General features: G+C 43.9%; 1 protein-coding gene across 3 annotated transcripts; it reads right to left on the minus strand.

The window, feature by feature from the left end:
* Nucleotides 1-801: 801 nt before the first annotated feature.
* On the minus strand, nucleotides 802-27,089 carry LOC118372586 (protein FAM163A-like). Of its 3 annotated transcripts, none has more exons than XM_035758518.2 (3): nucleotides 26,496-27,089; nucleotides 1,888-2,002; nucleotides 802-1,770 (listed from the first exon to the last, which is right to left on the minus strand). In XM_035758518.2, the coding sequence occupies exons 2-3, from the start codon at nucleotides 1,978-1,980 to the stop codon at nucleotides 1,381-1,383; spliced, it is 483 nt and encodes a 160-aa protein (XP_035614411.1). In that variant the 5' UTR covers nucleotides 1,981-2,002; nucleotides 26,496-27,089; the 3' UTR covers nucleotides 802-1,380. The 3 variants fall into 3 exon arrangements, with proteins under 3 accessions (XP_035614411.1, XP_035614410.1, XP_052331228.1); XM_035758517.2 differs by lacking the exon at nucleotides 26,496-27,089 and adding an exon at nucleotides 2,143-2,459; XM_052475268.1 differs by lacking the exon at nucleotides 26,496-27,089 and having other exon boundaries at nucleotides 1,888-2,461.
* Between the last annotated feature and the right edge of the window lie 393 nt (nucleotides 27,090-27,482).

Below are 27,482 nucleotides of genomic sequence, written 5' to 3' on the forward strand. Positions count from 1 at the left end.
AAATGAGTGCCATATAACGAGGTTAATAATTATGTATTTAGTTACCAATTACATAAATATTGTATTTCAAGTTCTTCATAAGATGAAATAAACACTCAAATGTGTAAATACATGGATGTGTACAGTTCATAGAATCAACAATTAGATGATCAGAAGAGTGCGGACACCAAATGGCACAAACTACATCTAAATCATACCAGACTTACACACCCCAATTCAAAATGCATCATGACCGAATCCAAAAAGTCATCAGCCAGTTAATCAAAGAGACAAACAAATAGAAATGCTTTCAATGTATTTGGTAATATATACATTTCCAACTTTTTGCATCATTGTCAATGAAGAGAAATACAATTTGAACTGTACTGTACCTTCAGTGTTCTACACAAAGAATGGTAGTCCACTTAATGACACAGGTGCAGAGACAGACAAATCATCACTAACTGCAATACTGCATCACCCACTTACAAAATGCCCCTGTCCTGACTTGAAAACTATCTTTAAACTGTAATAGTCTAGTTATTATATTATGTGATCAAATTCCATTGTCTCAAAAGTAGCCATGGTAGGCTACATACCTCTTTCAATAACATAAAACAATAGACAACAGTCTTTCAATAGTTCCAGTTACATATGACAAACATTTGGAGGGAAAAAAACATACAAGCTGGACAGCTGCATCATTATACTTTTCTCTCCAACCAATTCGGATTTTGCGTGCATAGAACTTACATAGAGAAAGCTCTGAAGGAGTTAGGGTCTCTTCACTATTTTTGCTACGTTTCTTCTGAATACCTTCACTTGAAAATGACATTTGCTTTTATTTGTAGTTCAGAATCTCTTTTGGCAGATACAGGGAAATGACAAGAGTAGGTCCAGGTAAAACCACGATATTGATAGCCCTCGAACAGTGAAGATTAGATTCCCACACACTACCTCGCCAGACAGCGTATAGGTCTTGGTCTATTGAACACTAAGGGATGCTCCCTGCCTCTGTATTACAGGAGTCTAGTTTTTAATTAAACAGCAACAAACATGATAACTACCTCTGTTTTAAAAACAATACTGTTTGAGTGTGCTCAAATCCAGCTGGAAGCTAGCTGACACAGTGTAGGGAGAAAGAACAAGGAAGTGCATGACCAGGTCAAAGCTTCATGTCTCTCAATGCTCCTTTTTCATCCTCTTCTCTTTAGTTGTCAGCAGAGAGACACAGTGGCTACCAGAGATTACCCTCATAAAAACATAGTCTCTTTTATCCAAAGCAATAATGAACAAATATTCTGTGCACAGTGCATGGCCTATGCAGGGATTGAGCTCACAACCCTGCAGTAGAAAACACCACGCTCCAACCAAATGAGCCAACAGGACATCGGAAGTGGGTCACACGTCTGTACTTCTAGCGCGAGTGTTGGTGTAGAAGTCCGGTGCTGGGTTGCTGCGATGCTGGCTGGTGCTCAGCAGGGAGCCATGCAGGGAGGGCAGGGCGAGAGCCAGGTTCTCATAGTGCGTGGGCATGTAGGTGATGCGCTCGCCGCCATTGTGCATCTCGTCGGTGGTTCGGATATAGAAGGGTGATTCGTAGGGCGAACAGGTGGGGCAGTAGTTACGTGGGGGGCCCGTGGCGTGGGAGGCAGGGAGTTCCGGGGAGAGGGAGAGGGGAGTGACGGCTGTCCCGTCCACCCCGGGAGCACTGCATGCGTTGCAGGCAAAGTGGGGCTGCGTGACGGAGCTGGTGTCCCCTTCTGACCCATTCTTCTTACAGCAGTAATACTGAAAGGCAGAGGGGAAGAGGGAGGGAGACGGAGAGAGGGATGTTGTGACAGTAAATAAGTGAACAGAGACTGTAGTGATTCTGAGGCTTAATATCTCTCTTTCACACACACCTACCTGGAGTCTACAGTAACAGAGCACTGCTATGATACACAAGAGTATCACCGTGGCGAGAATTCCTCCGGTTATGACAACAGTTCCAGCTGTCATCCGACCAGCTCTCCATCAAACTCTGAAGGCACAGGAAGTGGCACAATCATCACAGATGGCCACTGGACAAACAGAAACCTGGGTCGTATTCAGTAGGACACAATGTAGCAAAATGTTTTGCACCGGAAAACGAGAATGTGTGTACTAATGTTCAGATAGTACCTTCCCATTTCATTCAGAACATGACCCAGACGAACTGAATACCATAAAACATGAATATGTTGTTCTATGGCAGTGTTTCTCTATCCTGGTCCTGGGATGTGCATTTTTGTTTTTGCCCTAGCACACTTCATTCAACTAATCATCTCCTCATCAAGCCTTTAATTTGAATCAGGTGTGTGAATGCTAGGGCAAAAACTAATTTGGGTCCCTAGGACCAGGATTGAAAAACCCTGTTCTTGGGAAGAAAGTGGCTCTCACGTTCAGCAAAGTGTGCAATAAAACCTGTAAGAGAGAAGATCATGGGCAGTACAATGATCTCAGACAATGTCGATGATTAGTATACTGCAACATGCCTGCTTGTAATGTACAGTAGCCTTCTGTAACAGTGGAGGTGTTCTCCTCTCTTACTACTATTTAATTTCATTACTTGTTTGGTTTTTATTTGACCAGGACATTGGTATTCTCAATGACATCTCATTTGATAAGAGAATTTTTATTTATTTTAATTTTATTTCACCTTTATTTAACCAGGTAGGCAAGTTGAGAACAAGTTCTCATTTACAATTGCGACCTGGCCAAGATAAAGCAAAGCAGTTCGACACATACAACGACACAGAGTTACACATGTAGTAAAACAAACATACAGTCAATAATACAGTATAAACAAGTCTATATACAATGTGAGCAAATTAGGTGAGAAGGGAGGTAAAGGCAAAAAAGCCCATGGTGGCAAAGTAAATACAATATAGCAAGTAAAACACTGGAATGGTAGTTTTGCAATGGAAGAATGTGCAAAGTAGAACTAAAAATAATGGGGTGCAAAGGAGCAAAATAAATAAATAAATTAAATACAGTTGGGAAAGAGGTAGTTGTTTGGGCTAAATTATAGGTGGGCTATGTACAGGTGCAGTAATCTGTAAGATGCTCTGACAGTTGGTGCTTAAAGCTAGTGAGGGAGATAAGTGTTTCCAGTTTCAGAGATTTTTGTAGTTCGTTCCAGTCATTGGCAGCAGAAAACTGGAAGGAGAGGCGACCAAAGAAAGAATTGGTTTTGGGGGTGACTAGAGAGATATACCTGCTGGAGCGTGTGCTACAGGTGGGAGATGCTATGGTGACCAGCGAGCTGAGATAAGGGGGGACTTTACCTAGCAGGGTCTTGTAGATGACATAGAATAGGGGGGTAAGACTCGATGACAGATCGGCCCCTGTGTACTGTACTCACATCAGAAGATTGTTCTGAGGGTGGGAGAGGAAACCCCAGGGCAGGAAAGGAAACCCCAGGGAGGGAGAGGAAGCCCCAGGGTGGGAGAGGAAACCCCAGGGAGGGAGAGGAAACCCCAAGGCGGGAGAGGAAACCCCAAGGCGGGAGAGGAAACCCCAAGGCGGGAGAGAAAACCCCAAGGCGGGAGAGAAAACCCCAGGGTGGGAGAGGAAACCCCAGGGTGGGAGAGGAAACCCCAGGGTGGGAGAGGAAACCCCAGGGAGGGAGAGGAAACCCCAAGGCGGGAGAGGAAACCCCAAGGCGGGAGAGGAAACCCCAGGGAGGGAGAGGAAACCCCAGGGTGGGAGAGGAAGCCCCAAGGCGGGAGAGGAAGCCCCAAGGCGGGAGAGGAAACCCCAAGGCGGGAGAGGAAGCCCCAAGGCAGGAGAGGAAGCCCCAAGGCGGGAGAGGAAACCCCAAGGTGGGAGAGGAAACCCCAGGGTGGGAGAGGAAACCCCAAGGCGGGAGAGGAAGCCCCAGGGCGGGAGAGGAAGCCCCAAGGCGGGAGAGGAAACCCCAGGGCGGGAGAGGGAAACCCCAGGGTGGGAGAGGAAACCCCAGGGCGGGAGAGGAAACCCCAGGGCGGAAGAGGAAACCCCAGGGCGGGAGAGGAAGCCCCAAGGCGGGAGAGGAAACCCCAGGGCGGGAGAGGAAGCCCCAGGGCGGGAGGGGAAACCCCAGGGCGGGAGAGGAAACCCCAGGGCGGGAGAGGAAACCCCAGGGCGGGAGAGGAAACCCCAGGGCGGGAGAGGAAACCCCAGGGCGGGAGAGGAAACCCCAGGGTGGAAGAGGAAACCCCAGGGCGGGAGAGTAAACCCCCAATAACATTTCATATCATCAATCAATCACATTTATTTATAAAGCCCTTCTTACATCAGCAGATGTCACAAAGTGCTGTACAGAAACCCAGTCTAAACCCCCAAACAGCAAGCAATGTTGATGTAGAAGTACGATGGCTCGGAAAAGATGTAGAAGTACGATGGCTAGGAAAAGATGTAGAAGTACGATGGCTAGGAAAAGATGTAGAAGTACGATGGCTAGGAAAAGATGTAGAAGTACGATGGCTAGGAAAAGATGTAGAAGTACGATGGCTAGGAAAAGATGTAGAAGTACGATGGCTAGGAAAAGATGTAGAAGTACGATGGCTAGGAAAAAACTATATATTTTATTTAAATCTCCATGTTACTGTTTCCTGGCTACACTTCCTTCTAAGTTATCTTGAAGAAAATAAAAAATAAAAATATATATATAATAAAAATAAGTTATCTTGAAGTACAAATCCTTGCCACAAGATGGGGCTGCAAATTTACAAACTGGTCAGAGAGGGAAAAAGACAACAGTGTGCTGTTCATGTCCGAAAAACAAAAACAATAGTTCACATCCAGGATGACGTTGTACAGACGTCAGTCACTACACTCTTTGAATGTGCAAGTGCATGCAGGTGTACCCTGAAGATGATTCAGACCAAGTACATTGCTCTACTGTAGGTTCCTTAGATGTATCCAGACTGGAATTATCTGGACAAATTCAGCCAATTACCATTCAAATGATGAGCTCTCACTGTAGCTGTGCCATATACTGTCATTATTTATCCACCACTACACTGTAACCTGGGCTACACCAAGTCCAAACAATACATTCTATTTCTATCACAATATGGTGGTGAAGAAGAACCTCTTCATCAAATAGTTATTAGTTATTAAGGGATTTATTAAGGGAGTTATTCATATATTTGAGTCGTCAGTCTCTCTGCTATCAGTGGTGTGTTTCACAGCACTGACTCATCATCAGAGGGATAAGGAGCTGAGATATGCCTAGGAATCAACCTATCCAGATGATGTCAGATTGAACACTTCGGTCATACTGACAGACAGACAGGCAGATGCCAATTCTAGTGTATAGTTAGGTATAGGCTGAAATACTGTGCATAAAAACATGGGTACACACCATCTCGGCTGTCCATTGTTGACAGACACACACACATTCACACACAGACACACACACCATAGTCGTATATAGACTGTTTGCTACAGGGGCTAACATAGATCACACTGCAAACTGGCACACATTCTGACTGACACACTGCAAGCTGACACACACTCAAAACCAAGTGCTCAGCCAGGCATGCAGACACATAGTAAGTCCAAGACCAAGACACACAGACACACGACACACGCAAAAACAATTTAACTAAACCAAATCAAATCCAATTTTATTTGTCACATGCCTTGTAGACAACAGGTGTAGACTTACAGTGAAATGCTTATTTACGGGTCCTTTTCCAACAAATAGAAATAGTGACATGAGGAGTAAATACACAGTGGAATAAATACACGGTGGAGTAAATACACAGTGGAATAAATACACAGTGGAATAAATACACAGTGGAATAAATACACGGTGGAGTAAATACACAGTGGAGTAAATACACAGTGGAATAAATACACAGTGGAATAAATACACAGTGGAGTAAATACACAGTGGAGTAAATACACAGTGGAATAAATACATGGTGGAGTAAATACACAGTGGAGTAAATACATGGTGGAGTAAATACACAGTGGAATAAATACACAGTGGAGTAAATACATGGTGGAATAAATACACAGTGGAGTAAATACATGGTGGAGTAAATACACAGTGGAATAAATACACAGTGGAGTAAATACATGGTGGAGTAAATACACAGTGGAGTAAATACACGGTGGAGTAAATACATGGTGGAGTAAATACACAGTGGAGTAAATACACAGTGGAGTAAATACACAGTGGAGTAAATACATGGTGGAGTAAATACATGGTGGAATAAATACATGGTGGAGTAAATACACAGTGGAGTAAATACACAGTGGAGTAAATACATGGTGGAGTAAATACATGGTGGAATAAATACACAGTGGAGAAAATACATGGTGGAATAAATACACAGTGGAGTAAATACACAGTGGAGTAAATATATGGTGTAATAAATACACGATGGAGTAAATACATGGTGGAATAAATACACAGTGGAGTAAATACACAGTGGAGTAAATACATGGTGGAATAAATACACAGTGGAGTAAATACATGGTGGAGTAAATACACAGTGGAATAAATACACAGTGGAGTAAATACATGGTGGAGTAAATACACAGTGGAATAAATACACAGTGGAGTAAATACACGGTGGAGTAAATACACGGTGGACTAACGAATAGCAATAACAATTTAAAATAACATGGCGATACAGTGTTCAGACACTTTACTCAGTACTTTGTTGAAGCACTTTTGCCAGCGATGACAGCATTGAGTCTTCTGATGGTATGACACTACAAGCTTGGCACACCTGTATTTGGGGAGTTTCTCCCATTCTTCTTTGCAGATCTTCTCAAGCTCTGTCAGGTATGGAACCATCCCATCAGTATGGAACCATTCCATCAGTATGGAACCATCCCATCAGTATGGAACCATCCCATCAGTATGGAACCATTCCATCAGTATGGAACCATTCCATCAGTATGGAACCATTCCATCAGTATGGAACCATTCCATCAGTATGGAACCATCCCACCAGTATGGAACCATTCCATCAGTATGGAACCATTCCATTAGTATGGAACCATCCCATCAGTATGGAACCATCCCATCAGTATGGAACCATTCCATCAGTATGGAACCATTCCATCAGTATGGAACCATTCCATCAGTATGGAACCATTCCATCAGTATGGAACCATCCCACCAGTATGGAACCATTCCATCAGTATGGAACCATTCCATTAGTATGGAACCATTCCATCAGTATGGAACCATCCCATCAGTATGGAACCATCCCATCAGTATGGAACCATTCCATCAGTATGGAACCATCCCATCAGTATGGAACCATTCCATCAGTATGGAACCATCCCATCAGTATGGAACCATCCCATCAGTATGGAACCATTCCATCAGTATGGAACCATCCCACCAGTATGGAACCATTCCATCAGTATGGAACCATCCCATCAGTATGGAACCATCCCATCAGTATGGAACCATTCCATCAGTATGGAACCATCCCATCAGTATGGAACCATCCCATCAGTATGGAACCATCCCACCAGTATGGAAGCATTCCATCAGTATGGAACCATCCCATCAGTATGGAACCATCCCATCAGTATGGAACCATTCCATCAGTATGGAACCATCCCATCAGTATGGAACCATCCCACCAGTATGGAACCATCCCACCAGTATGGAACCATCCCATCAGTATGGAACCATCCCATCAGTATGGAACCATCCCACCAGTATGGAAGCATTCCATCAGTATGGAACCATTCCATCAGTATGGAACCATCCCATCAGTATGGAACCATTCCATCAGTATGGAACCATCCCATCAGTATGGAACCATCCCATCAGTATGGAACCATCCCATCAGTATGGAACCATCCCATCAGTATGGAACCATCCCATCAGTATGGAACCATCCCATCAGTATGGAACCATCCCATCAGTATGGAACCATTCCATCAGTATGGAACCATTCCATCAGTATGGAACCATCCCATCAGTATGGAACCATTCCATCAGTATGGAACCCTCCCATCAGTATGGAACCATCCCATCAGTATGGAACCATCCCATCAGTATGGAACCATCCCACCAGTATGGAACCATCCCATCAGTATGGAACCATCCCATCAGTATGGAACCATCCCATCAGTATGGAACCATTCCACCAGTATGGAACCATTCCATCAGTATGGAACCATCCCATCAGTATGGAACCATCCCATCAGTATGGAACAATCCCTTCCATTTGTCATGTCATTTCAATATTTGCAGAGAGCTAATCCTGGCTATTTCACCATGTGTCATAGGACATGGGCACCTGTTAGAGATTCTACACATATGAACACATGCAGAAACACACACACACACACACACACACACACACACACACACACACACACACACACACACACACACACACACACACACACACACACACACACACACACACACACACACACACACACACACATAAACATTGTCTGAATTTCTCTCTCTCGCTCTCTCACAAACACACACAGAATACAGAAAGAGGGAGGGAGAGAGAGCTGGATGAGCCACTCACACACACCACCGCTGGGCCCAGATTAGAGAAACAATACCATGGCCCGTCGCAGCCTTCAATCCCCTTACACAGCCTGAAGAGCCCAAACACTGATAAGACTGCAATACACAAACAGGCTGCCGCACCAAGTCGCACTGTCTCTGTCAATGGACCAAGTACATTTAGGGACACTTTTCTGGAAGGGCCCATTGTAAAGACTTTACGTAAGCAGTTCCAAATGTCCTCAGATTTGCAGAATTACGTAAGAACGAAGAATGCTTGTGCCATTTTATGTCAACAATCTAAGAGGAAAAGGGCTCCGAAATTCGGTCCTGGAGAGATGCAGTGTGTGGGGACCAGAAGTAAACAAACAAAATTTTGACCAACTGGGGACATTTTGTTGGTTCCCACAAGGTCAAATGCTATTTCTAGGGGGTTTAGGGTGTAGGTTAGAATTAGTGTGAGGGTTAGAATTAGGTTTAGGGTTAGGATTAGGAGCTAGGGTTAGGTTAAGGTTAGGGTTAGGTTAAGAGTACCGGTTAGGGTTAGGGGTTAGGGTTAGGGTTAGGGTTAGGGTTAAGAATCAAATCAAAATCAAATTTATTTATATAGCCCTTCGTACATCAGCTGATATCTCAAAGTGTTGTACAGAAACCCAGCCTAAAACCCCAAACAGCAAGCAATGCAGTGTAGAAGCACGGACTGAATGGGACTGAATTATCCCCACAAGGTTTCTGTACAAGACAGTGTGTGTGTGTCCCTTTGTGTGTTTCTTGTGTGCCCATCTGTGTCTCTCATCCCTTTAACCTGTTGTTTCTTGTGTGTGTCACTCCATGTCTGTGTCATGTAACCTGTAGGTTGGTCCCTATCAACACAGCCCTTCATCATTCTCCCTCTATCACCATTATAAGTGTGCCGATCACCCGCACACATTTCTGTTGCCATGACGCTGGGGAGATGTTTCGTCAACCCTGACCAAGCATAGCTTCCTAAAGCAGCCTTTCATACACACACACACACACACACACACACACACACACACACACACACACACACACACACACACACACACACACACACACACACACACACACACACACACACACACACATTATTCCCTCGCACATGCTCATGCACACAGGTTCACACACACACACTCCTCTAATCTAGCGTCTCATCAACCTCTTCACCTCCATCTCCATCCTCCCGCCCATCTCACTCCATCTCTCATCCCATTAACCTGTTGTTTCTTCATCCAGCCCATCTCACTCCATCTCCCATCCCATTAACCTGTTGTTTCTACATCCAGCCCATCTCACTCCATCTCTCATCCCTTTAACCTGTTGTTTCTTCATCCAGCCCATCTCACTCCATCTCCCATCCCATTAACCTGTTGTTTCTTCATCCAGCCCATCTCACTCCATCTCCTATCCCATTAACCTGTTGTTTCTTCATCCAGCCCATCTCACTCCATCTCCCATCCCATTAACCTGTTGTTTCTTCATCCAGCCCATCTCACTCCATCTCCCATCCCTTTAACCTGTTGTTTCTTCATCCAGCCCATCTCACTCCATCTCCAATCCCATTAACCTGTTGTTTCTTCATCCAGCCCATCTCACTCCATCTCCTATCCCATTAACCTGTTGTTTCTTCATCCAGCCCATCTCACTCCATCTCCTATCCCATTAACCTGTTGTTTCTTCATCCAGCCCATCTCACTCCATCTCCTATCCCATTAACCTGTTGTTTCTTCATCCAGCCCATCTCACTCCATCTCCTATCCCATTAACCTGTTGTTTCTTCATCCAGCCCATCTCACTCCATCTCTCATCCCATTAACCTGTTGTTTCTTCATCCAGCCCATCTCACTCCATCTCCCATCCCTTTAACCTGTTGTTTCTTCATCCAGCCCATCTCACTCCATCTCCCATCCCATTAACCTGTTGTTTCTTCATCCAGCCCATCTCACTCCATCTCCCATCCCATTAACCTGTTGTTTCTTCATCCAGCCCATCTCACTCCATCTCCCATCCCATTAACCTGTTGTTTCTTCATCCAGCCCATCTCACTCCATCTCCAATCCCATTAACCTGTTGTTTCTTCATCCAGCCCATCTCACTCCATCTCCCATCCCATTAACCTGTTGTTTCTTCATCCAGCCCATCTCACTCCATCTCCCATCCCATTAACCTGTTGTTTCTTCATCCAGCCCATCTCACTCCATCTCCTATCCCATTAACCTGTTGTTTCTTCATCCAGCCCATCTCACTCCATCTCCTATCCCATTAACCTGTTGTTTCTTCATCCAGCCCATCTCACTCCATCTCCCATCCCATTAACCTGTTGTTTCTTCATCCAGCCCATCTCACTCCATCTCCTATCCCATTAACCTGTTGTTTCTTCATCCAGCCCATCTCACTCCATCTCCATCCCATTAACCTGTTGTTTCTTCATCCAGCCCATCTCACTCCATCTCCTATCCCATTAACCTGTTGTTTCTTCATCCAGCCCATCCCATCTCCTATCCCATTAACCTGTTGTTTCTTCCCAGCCCATCTCACTCCATCTCCTATCCCATTAACCTGTTGTTTCTTCATCCAGCCCATCTCACTCCATCTCCTATCCCATCCCGCCCATCTCACTCCATCTCCTATCCCATTAACCTGTTGTTTCTTCATCCAGCCCATCTCACTCCATCTCTCATCCCATTAACCTGTTGTTTCTTCATCCAGCCCATCTCACTCCCTTGCAGTCTCATTTTTCCTCCAGTTCTTCACTGTCTTTCACATGACATCCAGTGCTTTAGACTGTTGGCACCACAAAGATCCCATAAATAAGGTATGTATGTAATTCTATGATTAATGCTAACAGCAATAAAACTGCAGTAGACTAATAGAGACTATCTGCAGTACAGACTAATAGGACCATCTGCAGTAGACTAATGGAGACCATCTGCAGTCGACTAATAGAGACAATCTGCAGTAGACTAATGGATACCATCAGTCGACTAATAGCGACCATATGTAGTAGATTAATAGAGACCATCTGCAGTAGACTAATAGTGACCATCTGCAGTAGACTAATAGAGACCATCTGCAGTAGAGACTAATATAGACTATCTGCAGTAGACTAATATAGAACATCTGCAGTACATACTAATATAGAACATCTGCAGTACAGACTAATAGAGACCATCTGCAGTACAGACTAATATAGAACATCTGCAGTACAGACTAATAGAGACCATCTGCAGTACAGACTAATAGAGGACATCTGCAGTACAGTCTAATAGAGACCATCTGCAGTACAGACTAATAGAGAGACTAACTGTCCTCTCCCAAGCCAACTATCCACTTCAGTTGATCCAGTTTATTTTATGCCATTGTTAATTAATTAAAGGATTAGAGAGAGAGAAGAGAGTGAGGAGAGAGAGGGAATAATTGAATTGGATAAGACACTGACGGTTAAAATTGTACCCTATTTCCTATATAGTGCTCTATGTAGGGAATAGGGTGCCATTTTGGATGCACAGTAAGTATCTTTTTACATTTAGCAATTCATGCCAAAGTATTAGGCCTACACATTGATGGTGGATGGAGTGAGTTTCCCCTAGAAAACGATAAGAGCTCTTGAAGACCTAGTGAAAGGCGCTATATTTTACAAATGCAAATCACATTCATAACACACAAACCTGTCACAAGACAGGGATATGTATTCCAAACACCCCTTCCAGATCACATTCACACATGACATCACATCCACATAGGCCTAGCGATGTTACACTGTCACTGAACAATATCCCCAAACAGTCATGGACATCAACACATTACACATGCAATCACATTACCATATGCAGAGCCCAGGTGTTGGATACACTGGGTACCGGCACAGACTAAATCCCTTTTCACTAGGATGTCATCAGCAGCCCCTCACACAGCCTCACGTCTTCTGAAGGTGGAATTCAACGTGGCCGTCTTGGCATACATTATCACATATTAAGAGTGTTTCAAAGCCAACAGCTTGCAATAGGAGTGTATTTTTAACCATTGCGAGCTGGAGGTGTATCACTTCACCAAGCAGGCTCCTACCAATGGTTTAGTCATTGACACTGTGGCCTAAAAGTAGAGGTAGGATGTTTTCAGAAAGTTTTGATGAGTAGGGGTCAAAGCTCTAACTTTACCAAGCGGATAACCTTTCACCTCAGTGGGCTACATCAGGGTCACACAGAGTTGTTCTTGGTAGTCTTAAACACATCTACTTTGAAACAACAGTATGCACCTCACACACATGGTGCCATGTCAGATATAGAGTTGAAATGTATTCCATTTTGAGTTTGCATCCCAATATTACACTTTATATACACTGAAAGAAAAATATAAACGCAACGTGCAACAATTTCAAAGATTTTACTGAGTTACAGTTGATATAAAGGAATCAGTCAATTGAAACAAATTCATTAGGCCCTAATCTATAGATTTCACATGACTGGGAATACAGATATGTATCTGTTGGTCACAGATTTAAAAAAAGGAAGGAGCATGTATCTGGTGTGACCACCACTTGCATCATGCAGTGCGACAGACCTCCTTCGTCTAGAGTTGATCAGGCTGTTGATTGTGGTCTGTGGAATGTTGTCCCACTCCTCTTCAATGGCTGTGCAAAGTTGCTGGATATTGTCGGGGAACTGGAACACGCTGTCGTGCACTTCAACCCAGAGCATCCCAAACATGCTCAATGGGTGACATGTCTGGTGAGTATGCAGACCATGGAAGAACTGGGACATATTCAGCTTCCAGGAGTTGTGTACAGATCCTTGCAACATGGATCATGTTATCATGCTGAAACATGAGGTGATGTCGGCGGATGAATGGCACGACAATGGGCCTCAGGATCTCGTCACGGTATCTCTGTGCATTCAAATTGCCATCTATAAAATGAAATTGTGTTTGTTGTCCATAGCTTAGGTCTGCCAATACCAAAGCCCCACCGCCACCATGAGACACTCTGTTCACAACGTTCACATCCGCAAACCTCTTGCCCGCACAACACCATACATGTGGTTGTGAGGCCGGCCAGTTGGACATACTGCCAAATTCTCTAAAACAACGTTGGAGGCGGCTTATGGTAAATAAATGAACATTCAATTCTCTGGCAACAGCTCTGGTGGACATTCCTGCAGTCAGCATGCCAATTGCACGCTCCCTCAAAACTTGAGACATCTGTGGCATTGTATTGTGTAACAAAACTTCACATTTTAGAGTGGCCTTTTACTGTCCCCGGCACAAGGTGCACCTGTGTAATAATCATGCTGTTTAATCAGCTTCTTGATATGCCACACCCGTCAGGTGGATGGATTATATTGGTCAAGGAGAAATGCTCACTAACAGGGGTGTAAATAAATATGTGCACAACATTTGAGAGAAATAAGCTTTTTGTGCGTGTGGAAAATTTCTGGGATCTTTTATTTCAGCTCATGAAACATGTGACCAACACCTCACATGTTGCGTTTCTATTTTTGTTCAGTGTACATCATCGTCATCACTGTACAAAACTGTTTGACATAGAAACACCAGATTTTCTGAGGGTTTAAAAAAATAATGTTTATTTATTATACAATGATGAAGAATGTTAATAACATTCCACCCATGAGGCCACTAGAGGGTGATTTGGTCATTCTGCAGCAGGAACTACCCCTCTCTGCCTCTGCTGCTTGAGCACATAGCCATATATCCATAAGGCATGCTACCATTCTCTACATGAGAGTATGAGAAGAAGAGAACCTTGGGCATTTTTACAGATGATTGATCGAGACAGTCCTAAACTAAACTGCACTTGCCAACCAGTGTTTTCTCTAGCCATCTATGCGATACGTACAATACTTTATTGTCCAAATGCATGGCAATTCAAATGATACCCCCGGTAAGAACAGTGTAGCTAAACCACAACCACTGAGCACATCTGTGCTGTAATATGGCCGCCACTATGGCATTCATCTCCTAGGAATTACATGTGCCTGACTGCCACACCAGTGATTGGAGCCCTACCTTCCTTCAGGCCTCTAGGGAGAAGGGCATCTGTGAGCTGATACTCAATTATGCTGTAGTGCTCTTTCTCTCTTTCTCTCTCTTTCTTTCTTTCTCTCTCTCTCACACACACACACACACACACACACACACATACACATACACATACACGCACGCACGCACGCACGCACGCACGCACACACACACACACACACACACACACACACACACACACACACACACACACACACACACACACACACACACACACACACAACAGCTCTGTGTCGGTCTGTCTGTCTCTCTCGCTCTCTCTAGAACCTACATGGAACCAAAGGGAGTTCTACCTGGAACCTAAAAGGGTTCTCCAATGGGGACGGCCACTGAACCCTTTTGTAATCCTTTCTTCTAAGAATGCACCAGTCATCCAATCCAAAGCAGCTGACTGAAACGTAGAGCCTCGAGAAATAACGTAATATCTTCAGAACTGTAATAACTGTGCACCCACTTCATTCTCTGCATACTATTCTTCAATCCATGTTCAACCATTAGTGGGATGACACAATCAAAGAAACCTTGGCCTCCATCTCTGGGTTATAATGTCTTAATTACAAATCCATTCTAATCAACAGAGATCACATCTTCCTATAGACCTTGGGTGCTCCAACCTTACTTCAAACAGCTGACTGGAGCATGTTACGAACAGCTTCATTTTTCAGAGCCAAACTAAAATCCACTTACCCATGTGGCAACCCCCTAAATCTCAAAGTGGGCACAGGGAGCACATTATAATTATATTGTGGAAGTCGTAAAGCCTTGCCTCTGTATGGGATGCCTGGGCTTGCTATCAGGGAACACATTATATTGTAGAAGCCTTGTCGCTGTATGGGATGCCTGGGCTTGCTATCAGGGAGCATATTATATTGTAGAAGCCTTGTCGCTGTATGGGATGCCTGGGCTTGCTATCTTGCACAAAAAGCACAACCCAAATGGGATTCATGGTCACAGAGTTAATGTAATTTGTGTCATTCTGTTATCCAGAGCTACAGTAGGCTCTAACTTCTTCGTGTTACAGTATGTTTGGCTGGATAGAGAACAGAGAGGGAGAGAGCCTCAGACCTAATTAAGAAGGGTTGATTCTATTGCAAGAGCAGACTCATATTTTATGTTGTCTTATAATGGGCCTACCTTGCAGAAGAACATTGTTTCCTTGTTATTATAACTTCATTTTTGAACAAAATCGTCATCTTTCTCATTTTAACCCAGATAAGGTTTGGTTTAATGTTTGTTGACAACTCAATGAAATATGTATTTGCCTGAAGGGAAGCCATCTACAGTAAACCAGGGATGCGATTTTCCCACCAGTAGACAGGCAGCAAACCCTGGAAGCTGAATAGGTTGTTTCTGGTTATTTCAGTTAAAAGACAGGACCCATCTGATACATTAACAGAGCCAAGCAACATTTGGTTATGGACAGCTATCCACAAAGAAAGGCAGAGGGGCAAAGGACAGACAGTTATGGACAGCTATCCACAAAGAAAGGTAGAGGGGAATAGGACAGACAGAGAAAGGCAGAGGGGCAAAGGACAGACAGAGAAAGGCAGAGGGGAATAGGACAGACAGTTATGGACAGCTATCCACAAAGAAAGGTAGAGGGGAATAGGACAGACAGTTATGGACAGCTATCCACAAAGAAAGGTAGAGGGGAATAGGACAGACAGTTATGGACAGCTATCCACAAAGAAAGGCAGAGGGGCAAAGGACAGACAGTTATGGACAGCTATCCACAAAGAAAGGCAGAGGGGCAAAGGACAGACAGTTATGGACAGCTATCCACAAAGAAAGGCAGAGGGGCAAAGGACAGACAGTTATGGACAGCTATCCACAAAGAAAGGCAGAGGGGCAAAGGACAGACAGTTATGGACAGCTATCCACAAAGAAAGGCAGAGGGGCAAAGGACAGACAGTTATGGACAGCTATCCACAAAGAAAGGCAGAGGGGCAAAGGACAGACAGTTATGGACAGCTATCCACAAAGAAAGGCAGAGGGGCAAAGGACAGACAGTTATGGACAGCTATCCACAAAGAAAGGCAGAGGGGCAAAGGACAGACAGTTATGGACAGCTATGCACAAAGAAAGGCAGAGGGGAATAGGACAGACAGTTATGGACAGCTATCCACAAAGAAAGGCAGAGGGGCAAAGGACAGACAGTTATGGACAGCTATCCACAAAGAAAGGCAGAGGGGCAAAGGACAGACAGTTATGGACAGCTATCCACAAAGAAAGGCAGAGGGGAATAGGACAGACAGTTATGGACAGTTATCCACAAAGAAAGGCAGAGGGGCAAAGGACAGACAGTTATGGACAGCTATCCACAAAGAAAGGCAGAGGGGCAAAGGACAGACAGTTATGGACAGCTATCCACAAAGAAAGGCAGAGGGGCAAAGGACAGACAGTTATGGACAGCTATCCACAAAGAAACGCATAGGGGCAAAGGACAGACAGTTATGGACAGCTATGCACAAAGAAAGGCAGAGGGGCAAAGGACAGACAGTTATGGACAGCTATCCACAAAGAAAGGCAGAGGGGAATAGGACAGACAGTTATGGACAGCTATCCACAAAGAAAGGCAGAGGGGCAAAGGACAGACAGTTATGGACAGCTATCCACAAAGAAACGCATAGGGGCAAAGGACAGACAGTTATGGACAGCTATCCACAAAGAAAGGCAGAGGGGCAAAGGACAGACAGTTATGGACAGCTATCCACAAAGAAAGGCAGAGGGGCAAAGGACAGACAGTTATGGACAGCTATCCACAAAGAAAGGCAGAGGGGCAAAGGACAGACAGTTATGGACAGCTATCCACAAAGAAAGGCAGAGGGGAATAGGACAGACAGTTATGGACAGCTATCCACAAAGAAAGGCAGAGGGGCAAAGGACAGACAGTTATGGACAGCTATCCACAAAGAAAGGCAGAGGGGAATAGGACAGACAGTTATGGACAGCTATCCACAAAGAAAGGCAGAGGGGCAAAGGACAGACAGTTATGGACAGCTATCCACAAAGAAAGGTAGAGGGGAATAGGACAGACAGTTATGGATAGTCATTGGCCAAAATGTAACATTTTGGTTCAATTACTTGATTTTCTCCTGGTCATTTAGGTGCAGCATGGAATTAATTATTTTCCCTCCACCCTTGATAAAAGCATTGGATCAATGATGGCTTTCCTTTATAGATTACTGAGATGTATTATAGATGGTCCTCTACCATCCCAGGGTTCCTCAGTGTGTGTGGAGAAAGAGAGAGCGTCCGTCTCCATCTCCATCCCGCTCCTTGACCATTTGAGGCTCTATGTGCCGACAGGGCACTCCGGAGAGATGAATGAACACTCTACACCTCGCTGTAAAGCTATTCTCTACTCTACTAGTTGGGCTCTAATCTCGACCCCTGCTGTATGCTAGTCTGCTCCTCCTGAGTTCTACTCTTTGTCCCCCCCCATAATCTGTATAGATTTCTGGTTACATCTGTTCCAGCTCTGTTCACTACTGTTCTGCTCAGCTCTCCACTGTTCAGCTCTTCACAGATTCTGGCTTGGATTCAATCGATTGCAGATAGAAGGAAAACTGTAGTGTGGACAGCATGTTTTGGTCTATACAATCTGTTCTGTTTAGCTCCACATCCTCACACACACTACTCACCACCTCTTCAACACTCTCTTCAAGACTCTACCTCTTCAACACACTCTTCAAGACTCTACCTCTTCAACACACTCTTCAAGACTCTACCTTTTCAACACTCTCTTCAAGACTCTACCTCTTCAACACTCTCTTCAAGACTCTACCTCTTCAACACTCTCTTCTAGACTCTACCACTTCAACACTCTCTTCTAGACTCTACCACTTCAAAACTCTCTTCTAGACTCTACCACTTCAAAACTCTCTTCTAGACTACCTCTTCAACACACTCTTCAAGTCTCTTTCTTTTCAACACACTCTTCAAGACTCTCTTCAACACTCTCTTCAAGACTCCACCTCTTCAACACTCTCTTCAAGACTCTACCTCTTCAACACACTCTTCAAGACTTCCTCTTCAACACTCTCTTCAAGACTCTACCTCTTCAACACTCTCTTCAAGACTTCCCCTTCAACACTCTCTTCAAGACTCTACCTCTTCAAGACTCTACCTCTTCAACACACTCTTCAAGACTTCCTCTTCAACACACTCTTCAATACTCTCAATACTCTCTTCAAGACTCTACTTCTTCAACACACTCTTCAAGACTCTGTCACTTCAACACTCTCTTCAAGATTCTACCGCTTCAACACTCTCTTCAATACTTCCTCTTCAACACACTCTTCAAGACTCTACCTCTTCAACACTCTCTTCAAGACTCCCTCTTCAACACTCTCTTCAAGACTCTACCTCTTCAACACTCTACCGCTTCAACACTCTCTTCAAAACTCTACCTCTTCAACACTCTCTTCTAGACTCTACCACTTCAACACTCTCTTCAAGACTCTACCTCTTCAACACACTCTTCAAGACTTCCTCTTCAACACACTCTTCAAGACTCCCTCTTCAACACTCTCTTCAAGACTCCCTCTTCAACACACTCTTCAAGACTCCCTCTTCAACACTCTCTTCAAGACTCTACCTCTTCAACACTCTCTTCAAGACTCTACCTCTTCAACACTCTCTTCAAGACTTCCCCTTCAACACTCTCTTCAAGACTCTACCTCTTCAAGACTCTACCTCTTCAACACACTCTTCAAGACTTCTTCTTCAACACTCTCTTCAAGACTCTACCTCTTCAACACACTCTTCAATACTCTCAATACTCTCTTCAAGACTCTACTTCTTCAACACACTCTTCAAGACTCTGTCACTTCAACACTCTCTTCAAGATTCTACCGCTTCAACACTCTCTTCAATACTTCCTCTTCAACACACTCTTCAAGACTCTACCTCTTCAACACTCTCTTCAAGACTCCCTCTTCAACACTCTCTTCAAGACTCTACCTCTTCAACACTCTCTTCAACACTCTACCGCTTCAAGACTCTACCTCTTCAACACTCTCTTCTAGACTCTACCACTTCAACACTCTCTTCAAGACTCTACCTCTTCAACACACAAGACTTCCTCTTCAACACACTCTTCAAGACTTCCTCTTCAACACACTCTTCAAGACTCCCTCTTCAACACTCTCTTCAAGACTCCCTCTTCAACACACTCTTCAAGACTCCCTCTTCAACACTCTCTTCAAGACTCTACCTCTTCAACACTCTCTTCAAGACTCTTCAACACTCTCTTCAAGACTTCTTCAACACTCTCTTCAAGACTCTTCAAGACTCTACCTCTTCAACACACTCTTCAAGACTCTTCAACACTCTCTTCAAGACTCTACCTCTTCAACACTCTCTTCAAGACTCTACCTCTTCAACACACTCTTCAAGACTCTACCGCTTCAAGACTCTACCTCTTCAACACTCTCTTCAAGACTTCCTCTTCAACACTCTCTTCAAGACTCCCTCTTCAACACACTCTTCAAGACTCTACCGCTTCAAGACTCTACCTCTTCAACACTCTCTTCAAGACTTCCTCTTCAACACTCTTTTCAAGACTCTACCTCTTCAACACTCGCTTCAAGACTCTACCTCTTCAACACTCTCTTCAAGACTCTACCTCTTCAACACACTCTTCAAGACTCTACCGCTTCAAGACTCTACCTCTTCAACACTCTCTTCAAGACTTCCTCTTCAACACTCTCTTCAAGACTCCCTCTTCAACACACTCTTCAAGACTCCCTCTTCAACACACTCTTCAAGACTTCCTCTTCAACACTCTCTTCAAGACTCTACCTCTTCAACACTCTCTTCAAGACTCTACCTCTTCAACACTCTCTTCAAGACTCTACCTCTTCAACACTCTCTTCAAGACTCTACCTCTACAACACTCTCTTCAAGACTTCCTCTTCAACACTCTCTTCAAGACTTCCACTTCAACACTTTAATGCTTCAACACTCTCTTCAAGACTCTACCTCTTTAACATTTTCTTCAAGATCCTGCAGGTTTAACTCACAGAGCCCCCAGAGGAGAACTGGTTCGAGGGTTTAACTCAACTCACAGAGCCCCCAGAGGAGAACTGGTCTGCGGGTTTAACCCAGAGAGCCCCCAGAGGAGAACTGGTCTGCAGGTTTAACTCACAGAGCCCCCAGAGGAGAACTGGTCTGCAGGTTTAACTCACAGAGCCCCCAGGGGAGAACTGGTCTGCAGGTTTAACTCACAGAGCCCCCAGAGGAGAACTGGTCTGCAGGTTTAACTCACAGAGCCCCCAGAGGAGAACTGGTCTGCAGGTTTAACTCACAGAGCCCCCAGAGGAGAACTGGTCTGCAGGTTTAACTCACAGAGCCCCCAGAGGAGAACTGGTCTGCAGGTTTAACTCACAGAGCCCCCAGGGGAGAACTGGTCTGCAGGTTTAACTCACAGAGCCCCCAGAGGAGAACTGGTCTGCAGGTTTAACTCACAGAGCCCCCAGAGGAGAACTGGTTTGAGGGTTTAACTCAACTCACAGAGCCCCCAGAGGAGAGCTGGTCTGCGGGTTTAACTCAACTCACAGAGCACCCAGAGGAGAACTGGTCTGCGGGTTTAACTCACAGAGCCTCCAGAGGAGATCTGGTTTGAGGGTTTAACTCAACTCACAGATCCCCCAGAGGAGAACTGGTCTGTGGGTTTAACTCAACTCACAGAGCCCCCAGAGGAGAACTGGTCTGCGGATATAACTCACAGAGCCCCCAGAGGAAAACTGGTCTGCAGGTTTAACTCAAAGAGCCCCCAGAGGAGAACTGGTCTGCAGGTTTAACTCACATAGCCCCCAGAGGAGAACTGGTCTGCAGGTTTAACTCACAGAGCCCCCAGAGGAGAACTGGTCTGCAGGTTTAACTCACAGAGCCCCCAGAGGAAAACTGGTCTGCAGGTTTAACTCACAGAGCCCCCAGAGGAGAACTGGTCTGCAGGTTTAACTCACAGAGCCACCAGAGGAGAACTGGACTGCAGGTGTAACTCAAAGAGCCCCCAGAGGAGAACTGGTTTGAGGATTTAACTCAAAGAGCCTCCATGAGATGGGAATACTTATAGGGCACACCCTGGCTCGCAGAAATGTTCTCCACACAAAGTACTTTAGTTAGCTAAATCAGCGCCTAGCTAAATCGGCATGCACTTGAAGCTTGACTGTGTAAACGGCAGTACGAGTGAACTACGACTTAGCTAGCATGTTGCAGGTTTTGCTAAAATGAACAGATGTTATTCATCATGAATTTGGGGCCAGGACCGAGTTTGGGAAGCCCTGCAGTAGGGCAATTCAAAAGGATGGTTTAGTACCTTTTCACTGAAGAATGTGTTTGATTTCTATGACTGTTATGCTTTTCGTGTATTGAGATGTATACTGATGTGTATAGTGTATATTGATGTGTATAGTGTATATTGATGTGTATAGTGTATATTGATGTGTATAGTGTATACTGATGTGTATAGTGTATATTGATGTGTATAGTGTATACTGATTTGTATAGTGTATACTGATTTGTATAGTGTATATTGATGTGTATAGTGTATACTGATTTGTATAGTGTATATTGATGTGTATAGGGCTCATCTGTGAAAGAGACCTTGGTCTCAGTATGACTCCCTGTTAAAATAAATGTTAAATAAAAGTGAATCCATTACAACCATACTAAATGCCTGGACAGTTGGATACAAATGGATCATTCGGGGGATTGCATTGACACAGCTCTTTACGAGGCTTTCTCAAGTCACTTTTAACAACACTGGGGTAACTCATCCCAACTCTTCTCCTGCCAATGTACAGCCAAGCACCTACCTGGGTGCTGAGGAAAGCAGAGGCCTGCACGTTTGACATCAGCTTAGAACAACTGAACTGTGTTTCTGAGAAGGTTTCCTTGTTCTGGAGTAAAAACAGCAACACCAGAGAGTGTAGCTGATGAGTCACCCTAGATAAACGAACAATTCCTAAGTACAGTAGTAGTGTTCCAAGAGCGAGGCAAGTCCTGGTGAGGTGCTGTGCCAGGGATCTGCCCCCAGCTCTGCCTCCAACTCTGGCCTGACAGTCTTCATTCACCTTGGCAGTGTTTCAATGCTCTGCTGCTGTACTCGTACTGCAGATGGCCCTGAGCACTCGGCAGAGCAGCATGGTGCTTTCACCAACCCCAAAAGCTGCTGTGCAAACAGAAAGAGAAGAACCCACCACAGTCATTTCACACGGATAAAATCTAAATTCTTACCCCGAATGCGGAAGAACTACAACATCCATGTTTGATTGATCGTTAAATATTCTATTTGTTTTAAATCTTATAGAGACAGGTGCAAATCTTAAGTGCGCTTTGCCTGTCGTATCAATGTTTGTATGTTTGGACAGACAGAGCAGAACTGATCTCCAATAATAGTCTATTTTCGTTCCCCTCTGGCCAAGCAGCCGTCCAGCTAACACAGTGGATAGTTACTCTTTGTCCAATTACATTACAACTGATGAAGAAACCCTGTGGTTTCATCATGGTCTTTGGGTTTTGAATGCTCCTACTCAGCCCACAAGGTCTCTCACTCATTGTTAGATAATGACATTCATCTTTTGATAGATCCATCTCTAACTTTGCACTTGGAAACACCAGGATCCTGCAACTATTAAATCTTGGCTTTTCAATATTTTAAATATCAATCTAGCAATAATATACAGTGCCTTGCGAAAGTATTCGGCCCCCTTGAACTTTGCGACCTTTTGCCACATTTCAGGCTTCAAACATAAAGATATAAAACTGTATTTTTTTGTGAAGAATCAACAACAAGTGGGACACAATCATGAAGTGGAACGGCATTTATTGGATATTTCAAACTTTATTAACAAATCAAAAACTGAAAAATTGCAAAATTATTCAGCCCTTAAGTTAATACTTTGTACCTTTGCTGCGATTACAGCTGTAAGCCTTGGGGTATGTCTCTATCTGTTGCACATCGAGAGACTGACATTTTTTCCCATTCCTCCTTGCAAAACAGCTCGATCTCAGTGAGGTTGGCTGGCATTTGCTGAACAGCAGTTTTCAGTTCTTTCCACAGATTCTCTGATTCAGGTCTGACTTTGACTTGGCCATTCTAACACCTGGATATGTTTATTTTTGAACCATTCCATTTAATTTTGCTTAATGTTTTGGATCATTGTCTTGTTGGAAGACAAATCTCCATCCCAGTCTCAGGTCTTTTGCAGACTCCATAGGTTTTCTTCCAGAATGGTCCTGTATTTGGCTCCATCCATCTTCCCATCAATTTTAACCATCTTCCCTGTTTAAACCATGATGCTGCCACCACCATGTTTGACAGTGGGGATGTTGTGTTAGGGTGATGAGCTGTGTTGCTTTTACGCCAAACATAACTTTTTGCATTGTTGCCAAAAGTTCAATTTTGGTTTCATCTGACCAGAGCACCTTCTTCCACATGTTTGGTGTGTCTCCCAGGTGGCTTGTGGCAAACTTTAAACAACACTTTTATGGATATCTTTAAGAAATGGCTTTCTTCTTGCCACTCTTCCATAAAGGCCAGATTTGTGCAATATGACTGATTGTTGTCCTATGGACAGAGTCTCCCACCTCAGCTGTAGATCTCTGCAGTTCATCCAGAGTGATCATGGGCCTCTTGGCTGCATCTCTGAACACTGAAAGTTTATCACTAGCCACATTTAACTATGCCACTTTGTTTACTTTGTCTACACCTGCCTGGTGTGTTCCTTGTTCTTCATGACTTTTCTGAGACCATCACAGTGCATCTCATATGATTCATGATATTTTAATGAAGGAAAAACTATACATGAAGAAACTATACTGAAAACCGAAACAGTATCTGGTGCAAACACAACGACAGGAACAAGGACACTAAGGACAATACCATCTACTGTATGCTGCTCTGTACCATCACTCATTCATATATCCTTATGTACATATTCAACCTTATCCCCTTACACTGTGTATAAGACAGTAGTTTTGGAATTGTTAGTTAGAGTTTTACTTGTTAAAAAAGGTTATCACTGCATTGTCGGAACTAGAAGCACAAGCATTTCGCTACACTCGCATTTAACATCTGCTAACCATCCAGAAGGGGTGTATTCTGTGACAAATAAAATTTTGATTTGATTTGATTTGCTATTAGATCAGCTCGCTACAGTAGCTGCTTTAGTGGTCAATGAAGTCTTCTCTCCTGAGATCTTTGACTATCCTCCTCTGGTAAATGAGACGTTTTAACCCGACTGCACTCTCACCTCACTTAAAGTGCTGTATGTAAGCAAAGGCACAAGAGGAAGTGCTGTATCGTGAATACAGTCATGGGTAAATGGTGTTGTTCGGTCCGACACGATAGAGGACGTTTCTCCTGTGTGTGCCAAAAAGCTTGAAATTCAAAAGTGAAAGATTGTTTCCGAGGTCGGACAGGCAGACAGCGAGGCTTACATTAACCCCTGCTGCAGGAGACGATTCGGAAAGCTACATGAACATGATATTCTTATGGAGGCACAGTAAGGCAAAGTAATCAACTGTTAGCAGGCAAAGGTGTGCCTTTGACCGCCAATACAGCACGGCTTGGAAACGCTGCTCATCCAATCTGCATCCAGGATCCAAACAACCAGTTGAATAAGTATTTTAAATCATCACTTAGATCTCAGAAGTTAAAATGCCAGAGAGAGACTTTGACATGAGAGATATGGAACTTTTAGAACACAAGGAATGCTTATGTAATGAAGGTGGAGAGGGGAGTATAGTGCAGGGATTTATTTTACTACAATAACCTTATTCTCAATTTCAAAACATGATCGTAATTAAGATGTAATTACTCATTCAAGACATGGGCTATCAGCTCCATCAACAGAAGCCAATGGGATTGCACTGTAAGTAGCCTACAGTATGACATGGCGTATCCTCTCTATGTTGTAGCTGTTATCTTCTGATCTCATATCCTGTTAGCCACATATGGACAACACTGCAGAGTCCCATGGGAAATCAGTCCATTGCAGCATTGCCTCTGCTGAAGGTGAAAGAATAAGGGTGAGATGGCGTGATAGAGTCAGAGAGAGGACAGGCGACCTTAACAATCCTTTCTTATTGAGTTGTCTTTTTCCCCTCTCTGTGTTCATTTGTCAGTGAGTGGGCTCAGCATCCAGACCTGCAGCATAACCACTTCATTCTGACTGTGTGTGTGTGTGTGTGTGTGTGTGTGTGTGTGTGTGTGTGTGTGTGTGTGTGTGTGTGTGTGTGTGTGTGTGTGTGTGTGTGTGTGTGTGTGTGTGTGTGTGTGTGTGTGTGTGTGTGTGTGTGTGTGTGTGTGTGTGATATCCTCTTCAATAAGACATTCATGCAAGCAGCACTGTGTCCCCAAAGTACAAATCAATGTTTTGGATTTTTTTTTTTTTGGGGGGGTAATACATGTCAGAGCTGTTATTTAAGCATAACATAGTTCATAGTAATACTTAAATTGAATGTGAGGTATAGGTTGATATGGTAGCCTATACCTTGAGTTTCATATTGTTCTCAGCTACATTCTACAATTAGTGGGTTTTAATCGTCTCGGGTTCATCGACAAACTACTGATACCCATAACAGGCACATTTCACGTTCAAATACGTGCAGAAATAGACTCAAGAGAGCCACATTAGCCTATAATGTTTGATCCTGCCAGGTGGCACACTATAAAGTCACATTTCTCCACATCGCCGCATGAATCATTTTTATTATATTCTGGAGACAATAAACAAACGCTACCACAGATATGTCCATAAACAAAACGTTCATAACTGAATGGAACGTCTGGATTTATTTGACCAAGTATGTGAATGTTGGTTTTCCAGAACGAATAGAGTAACTCAAAATGTTGTAGGCTATTTCCCGTCGTCCGATAATTGAGCCCACATCACAAAACGAAGGTTATACTTACCTGTCGGACACTGTGGGTGTTACATTGTTCGTTTCCTCAACTTGCGTTATTGCTCTTGAGTTTTACCACGGTTAAAGGCACGGCAAAACGTTATTGCATTGCCGAAAATAAAAGAAGGCACTTGATAGGCTACGGATTGCAGCGGACTGTCATCCGATGAGTAGCCTGCACCGTGTGTTGTCTCTGGAAGAACGCAACAGTCTTGGTGATGGATAGTAGGCTATGTTCAATAGAGGTCAGAGAATAGGAATAACCATTATCATCCGGTGAAAAATAGGTATCGTTGTGATAATTTACTTTACTCACGAAAAATATATGGAATAAATACCCACACGCGAACTTGTGAAAAGCAAATAATCGATATGCATCAAATTATTGTTTGGAAAGAATGATGGAACTAAAAATGTTACGCCCTTAAAGCTAATTCAATTCGTGGAATCCTTTCATATTCTCTGCGCAAAGAAACTCAGTAATCCAGAGGGTGGAAATGCAGATATCCAATCCAACAAGTTAAGAGTGGATGAGTGAATGGCTAGGTTGGTGAGAGAGATTGCATGCGCAGGGCCACTTCAACGACCCTAGCTAGAGGTGTAAATAACAGAGGACTCGTAACAAATTGCACCGGGCAAACGTGAGGCGCCACCCTAGTGGCCATGAGGTTCTGCTGAAATGATGTCCCTGGGAATAGTACCACATCTGCTAGTATTGGTGCCAATGGAGACAAAATGCAGTTACGCATTGAAAGATAATTGCACTTTAACGTATAAATGCAGTTCTTTTCAGCAATGTATTTGAGAAATTCCGGTAATGTTAATTTCAAAAAGAGAGCATCTCTTGAATGGTTTACCGGCAATCACCTGCACGAATTACCCTGATCTACTCAGTCAAAATAAAGCCAGCGCAAACATTGACAGATTTATCAGCCCTCCTTTATCATCCCTCCTCTTACTTGAAACCGGAGAATGTGGTGTGGTTAAGAGACTGCGG

This window comes from Oncorhynchus keta, chromosome 22 (genome assembly GCF_023373465.1).
Source record: "Oncorhynchus keta strain PuntledgeMale-10-30-2019 chromosome 22, Oket_V2, whole genome shotgun sequence".
Lineage (NCBI taxonomy): Eukaryota > Metazoa > Chordata > Actinopteri > Salmoniformes > Salmonidae > Oncorhynchus > Oncorhynchus keta.